The sequence below is a fragment of the Verticillium alfalfae genome, genomic scaffold, assembly GCF_000150825.1.
Source record: "Verticillium alfalfae VaMs.102 supercont1.12 genomic scaffold, whole genome shotgun sequence".
NCBI classification, from domain to species: domain Eukaryota; kingdom Fungi; phylum Ascomycota; class Sordariomycetes; order Glomerellales; family Plectosphaerellaceae; genus Verticillium; species Verticillium alfalfae.
In genome coordinates this window covers 979,340-985,488 of record NW_003315027.1, presented here as the reverse complement: position 1 = coordinate 985,488, position 6,149 = coordinate 979,340, and the positions used below count along the sequence as shown (strand labels likewise).

Sequence of the window (6,149 nt, the reverse complement as noted above, 5' to 3'; positions counted from 1 at the left end):
ATTCCAAAAGTTCCAATAAACATGTAGCAAAAGTCCCAGTGCCTCATTGTCCACCCCAACTAGTCCCTCAACCGACCAAGGTAACGTGGATGATGTTTTCGACTGACGCATGTTGCGATCACTCGATCTATCAATGTTGTTGAAGCTATGCGTAGACATGATAGTTTCTGAGACCGATCAAACACATATATACTGGCCCAGCCACGATGCTCTTTGTGCTTTTGATCATCACCCCATCATCAGCCTTCTCTTGTCTCAACAAATCAACCAGTCCAAGCCTCGCAATCCTCAAAATCTCTCAAAAATGAAGTTCTTCGCCATCATCTTCACTGCCCTGGCCGTTGGCGCCATGGCCGCCCCTGCTATCGAGGCTGATGCCGCTGCCAACGCCGCCCGAGGCATCGCTGAGCGTGACGCTCTTCAGAAGCGAGCCTGCGGTCAATGCGCCGGAGGTTCTCGTGTCTGCTGGACTTGCGGCGTTGGCGGCTGCAGCTACTATCAGAACAGCTGCTAAGCTCGCTCAACGAGGCGCGACAGTCTCAAGACGAAAAGTACATTGTAAGTCTAAGTATATGAATCCTGTGTCCGACACGCGCTCATGACAAGGACCATAGATTGAGGCGTTCGCAAGCCCCTGGCTTCGTCATCTCTCTCGCAAGGCCTTCATGTCAGATTGAAGTAGGGAAAGTGATGCAAGGAGGTTGTTGGTTATGCTGCAGCTTGTGGAAATTGGAATCTCAAGTCGTATTCTATTGAGTCAAATTACAATAGAATCTTGAGGATCCCTACCGAGACATTCCAACGGTGAAGCGATGCCTTGTAGAAAAAGACGAGTCACTAATATCGCACCTTCGGGTCCCTTCTCGTCACTGCAAGTGTTTAACGAGTGAACCCGGGCGATCTCGGCACTTAACAAGGAAGCAAAATAGCAACACTAGGAGTTAAAGACTTTATGCGTACAAATTTAGAATAAGGTAGTCTCTTCAGACCTGAATACCTGGTAGTCACCCGTAATGATGCTTCATCGCCATTCCAAATATCTCCAGATCTTGCGCCGCATCTTGGGTGGTCGTCTTGGGTCCCTTCCCTTTAGTGACAGCATCCCACCACTCCTTGAGCTCATGGGTGTAAGGATCCTCGTACGTCTTGCGAATTGTAGTCTCCTTATACGCTCCATCGTCGTTCTCCGCGATGTGCATGGTGACCGGCAGCCCCTTGACATATGGTGTGTCGTATTGCAGGCGGACCGACTTGGTGTTACTATAAACCTCAAGATGTGCGTCAAAGCGAGGGTTATTGTCAATTCCAGACTCATAAGAGACAGTGAAGCCAGGATACTTGAAGAGGACACTAAAGTGTGGTTTGTAAGTAACTCTGCGGCAGACATCATGCTGGCCTTTACTGGTCGACTCACTTCCAAAAGGGAAAGCCAAGAGAGGAGCCCTGAACGCTGGTTGGCATTCCCAGTACTTCTCGCATCAGTGAGAGGTCATGAGATCCAAGCCCACAAAGGATTCGCCACGCCAGAGACGATTCTTTTGTGACTGGAACGTCTCCACACTCTGCAAGTGCAGCATTGACAGCTTGTTCATGTCTTGCTGTTTTGTCAGCCGAATCCTCCGGCCTGAAATCGGTAAATCTTTCCGGAAATGTGCCGGACTGATTCACAAAGGTCGAGTTGGACCCGATGATGTCTTTGAAAATGTTAGCAAGATCTTGCGAAATTCGACGTGTAGGCTTACCTCGGACACGGGCATAGAGAATTTTGTCCATCCCGCCAATCTCCCTTATGGCGTCCTCAACGGGTGCAGCGTACCGTCTCATATAGCCCACCATGACAGAACCTCGACTCTGACGTTCGGCCTCAGCAATCGTACCGATATCCTGCCTTGTCAAAGCCAGCGTTTCTCAACGAGCACATGTTTGTGATGCTCCAGAGCAGCCAGCGCATGCTCTGCGTGGTACTCGTCTGAACTTGCTACCAAAATGACATCAACGTCTTCTGAGGCGCAAAGGCGCTCCGGATCCCGGGTTATTTTGACAGTGCCTGGTATCTTGGCTGCGCAGTGCTTCAAGGCGGCTTCAGAGACGTCGCACAAGTACGTGATCCTGAACCAGCTACTCATATATAAGAGGGTAGGGATGTGAACGACTTGCGCGACTTCACCGCAACCGATGATTCCGACACTGAGTGGGGCTCTGCCTGTTCCAGAATTCATAATGTCCGTCGCGTCGAGACTGTAAACTGCGAATGTTGTCAATCCAAGCAGGGCCAGAGCGGGTTTTGATTTCCTCTGTAATGCATTGTGGCAGGATGTGCTTCCTCGAGCCTTCTTCGTACACCTATTATAGTCCGAATGTGCCTAGCACATGAGCCCAACGAGATCGTTGAAGCGTCATTCTCGGGATGGCCCCCGAACCACCGCCGCTGAGTATACTGCTTCTCACGAGCGATGAGATGCCTATTGCTGGAGGAGTGGGACTCTTGTGCTCGAAATCCAGACTAGACCGAAGGTGGAAACAGCTTTGACGGTTTACTGTGTAGGAACGGAGGTCATCTTTGCCCCGGAACTCCCCGAGCCGTCGTCTTGTTTGGTTCTAGGCCGAAGCTTCCCCACTCGTACTGTAGCTCGCACTTACGCCCCGAGATTCCGCGGCGCGACATGCCTTTCAATCTTTCAAGGAACACCAACAGTGGAATGCCAACCATGCAGTCATTATTACCCCTCGACGGCAACCTTTCCTCCACCCAAAGGGACACACATACGGCTCAAGCCGCTCATTCTGCATCTCCGGACAGTTCAGCTCGTGTTCTCCGTGGGGGCGGCACGCCTCCGGATGCAACAACAGTCGCCAATAGGCCCCGAGCCCCCGCAAACGGGACCGTGGGGAGGTGTCAAGGGCTGATGTCGCGTATCCACGAAAAAGGGCGACTGCAGCCTGTAGATTGTGTCGGTCTAGAAAGGTGAAATGCAACAATGCTCGACCAACCTGCGGAAATTGCTCTTCACACAGCGCAGTATGCGTATACGAAGACTCAGATGATGTCTCTGCGTAAGGAATTCGCCCTCATCTGTGCAGGTCAAGCAACTTTTCTTGGCTCGTCTCCCAAATTGCTAATGCGATGCACTAGATTTGATCCTGCTAGCATTGCCATCCTCGATAAATTGAATCAGGTACTCTCCAGGTTGGACCGCTTGCCATCGTCTCCAGGCCAAGAAAATGGCGGCTTGGCTGCAGAGCTCTCGTACGCTGCCGTTTCGACGCCTAGTAACCCAGTCCCACTAGCACCTCGCGGAACCACAGACGAGGCCCCTGTCGAGGTTCAAGACATCTCAAGAGACGACTTGTCGATCCCATCCGCAAGGACGACATGTGAGGCTGTCCTTCAGTGGCCAGTGCTCGAGTGCTCTTATCCCCCGAATTACATCATCGACGCTGTTTTTGAAACGGGTATTGTGGATAGCGACTCTGAAGAGGAGGATGAGAAGGAAAGCTCGAATCTGTCACTATTGAACAAGTCCAGAACACATGGATTCAACGAAGAGGATGTATTGCCGTTGGTACAGAGGTTCCTCGATCTTGTGCACACCAAAAATCCAGTTCTCGAGGCCGACACTTTGTGGTCCTACGCCCGGCGCGTCGCAGAAGATGGACTTAAGTGGGACTCGAGGTCTTGCATGGTGGTGAGCATGTCTCCAAGAGGAGAGATAATTGTCTTGGTTGAGTTACTGATCAGAGCACCCACAGCTGCTTGCGTGCGCTCTTGGCTCTGTAGCCCGCTCGTTCCCAGAGGGTACCTCGATGCCCAGCCCTGGCGCCACATCTTCGCTCAAGTCTCAGGCTGAAAGTCTTCACAGCGGCGAGGTCTACTACAACCTTGCGCGTCGGAGATTTGGTTTGCTCCAAAAGGGATTACTCGCACCCCAATGTCATTTCTTCGCAGGCGTTTACATGATGTACACGCTGAGACCATTGCTCGCATGGACACAGTTCCATTCAGCTTCCAGATCGTATCATGTCTACCTTCAGTGCCAATCCCGCAGAACGAATTCCCTGACAAGCGGCTCAGGGTCTGCACGGCGTCGCCAACTAGAGCAGCGACTTTACTGGAGTTGTTACAAGTCTGAGTGCGAGCTCCGAGCCGAGATGGATCTTCCCAACAGCTCGTTGGCGTCGTTCAACTATCCGGATATGCACCCTTCACCGCCTGACATGGATACACCGAGTTCCGACCCGGTGGACCAGGCGAACCAGATTGCTGGGCACCCACCATCAGTGCCAGGCCGTCTATCAGCTTCTTCGATACAGCAGCAGGAGGAAAGCTGGTACTACTACTTGACCGAAATCACTCTCAGGAGGATCGCAAACGACATTCTGAATGAGTTTTACCAGAATGGACATGAAGGGTGGAATACCGAAACAATCGGCTTCATGGCTCAAGCAGCACGCGGGTTCGAACAGCAACTATCTGACTGGTATGAGTCCATCGGTTGATCATCGTCACATATGGATCAATTGGGACAAATTTCTGACACGGATCATCACATAGGTACGACGGATTGCCACTGCCGATCCGCTTTGATGACTTGGAGCTGTGCCCACGAGAGCTGCCATACATGGTCAAAGGTCGAGTCTATGAGATCAAAACTTGGCTCTACCGCCCGTTTCTCTATTACGCAATTCACAAGCCTCTCGGAGCACATCATCGGGCCACGGTTCAGCCACTTGTAGACCAGGCGATATCGTGGCACCTGAGCGGGATTAGGGGGGAGCCTTTGTTTCACCGGCATCATGGCTCTTGGTATGGGGTCCGGGTAGCGGCTACATGTGCATTTGTTGTGCTGGCGGCAGTCAAATCCGGCAAAGTCACAATGCCTGTCGGGGTAGACTGGAGAGCTGACATGCGTCGGTGCATTGAGAGGATGCGATTTTGGGAGGACGAAGGACCTGGCATCACCCGAGCTATCCAGGTCCTAGAGGACTATCTGCAGTGACGAATGCGAGACCTTGCCAATGGCAATCGGAATCTTTTTCCGTGACAGGGGAATGAGAGCAAGATCAAGTTGATGCAAAGGGGCCAATCGGTACTGTCAAAAGCTGGGCCCATCCCAACTACGCAAACATGCCATGCGACCTGAAGATGACACCAAAGCTTTCAGCTGGATTCATCACTATTGTCGATAGAGCGAGTCAGATCCCTTGCCTGCAGAGGTGACCGAAACTCCGCGCGGTCCGCATCACTACTACCCCAGGTTTCCCCAGATGGCCGCTAGCACCCCGGATCTCGTACATGGTGTGATCGGGGATGAAATAGTCCGCGCTCTATTTTCCATGCCCACATGCCGAGTCTACTGAAAGTCGATATATATGGCTAAGGAGTCTGTCCGTCTATCATCAAGAAGCCAACAACCACATCAGACGCTCACCCACGCATCAGCCAGATACCTGTCTCACTTCTGCCGGTTCTTTCTTCATTGAGCCATCCTCAGCTTGGCACTGTCATCGGCGTCGCAATGTTGGGTAAATCAAACAATCCGAAGCCCAAAAAGTCCGCCATTGGCGACGACTTGGCAGAACTCATACCGAACGATGGTGTAGCATGGTACAGAAAGCGCCACCTTCTCCGCCTCAATTATTACTGTCTTTGTATGTGTCTTCTGGCGGCAGCAAACGGATACGACGGCAGTATGATGAACGGTCTCATGGCGCTACCGCAGTGGTTCAACTTCATGAATCATCCTAAAGGCGCCTGGCTAGGATTCATCAACGCTATTCAGGCTCTGTCCTCGACGCTGGCTTACCCGATGGTGGCCTATTTTGCGAATCGTTGGGTCGCAAGAAGGGCCTTTATGTTGGATACTTCTTCCTGGTACTTGGTGCTCTTCTACAAACCTTCACATCAAACACTGCCGGCTTCGTCATCAGTCGCTTTTTCTTGGGCCAGCCAAGCGCATGGTGGGGTGGTCTTGCCCCCCTCCTCATCACAGAGATTGCATATCCTTCGCATAGAGCTCTTCTGACGTCTTTGTACAACTGTGGATGGTATATCGGATCAACACTGGCTGCGTGGGCTACTTATGGTACACGCAACTATGCTTCCGACTGGGCGTGGCGGATCCCTTCGCTCCTGCAGGTCGCTGTGCCCC

At 52.1% G+C, this 6,149-nt stretch overlaps 3 protein-coding genes across 3 annotated transcripts in view; 2 read left to right on the top strand and 1 right to left on the bottom strand.

The window, feature by feature from the left end:
* Window positions 1–298: 298 nt before the first annotated feature.
* Window positions 299–1,824, bottom strand: VDBG_08537 (myo-inositol 2-dehydrogenase; the record flags this gene model as incomplete). The annotated part of the gene is made up of 5 exons (XM_003001446.1): window positions 299–492; window positions 850–908; window positions 1,108–1,350; window positions 1,415–1,694; window positions 1,743–1,824. 5 exons carry the CDS (start codon window positions 1,822–1,824, stop codon window positions 299–301), a joined length of 858 nt encoding a protein of 285 aa, XP_003001492.1.
* A 1,154-nt stretch (window positions 1,825–2,978) lies between these two features.
* Window positions 2,979–4,497, top strand: VDBG_08536 (C6 zinc finger domain-containing protein; the record flags this gene model as incomplete). The annotated part of the gene is made up of 2 exons (XM_003001445.1): window positions 2,979–3,686; window positions 3,751–4,497. The coding sequence occupies 2 exons, from the start codon at window positions 2,979–2,981 to the stop codon at window positions 4,495–4,497; spliced, it is 1,455 nt and encodes a 484-aa protein (XP_003001491.1).
* Window positions 4,498–5,516: 1,019 nt separating this feature from the next.
* VDBG_08535 (sugar transporter) overlaps window positions 5,517–6,149 on the top strand; it is a gene marked incomplete at both ends in the record, with an annotated part of 1,576 nt that continues 943 nt past the window's right edge. The window contains one exon of the mRNA XM_003001444.1: window positions 5,517–5,958. Within this exon, the coding sequence (XP_003001490.1) occupies window positions 5,517–5,958 (442 nt within the window). The remainder of the gene's footprint in view (window positions 5,959–6,149) is intronic.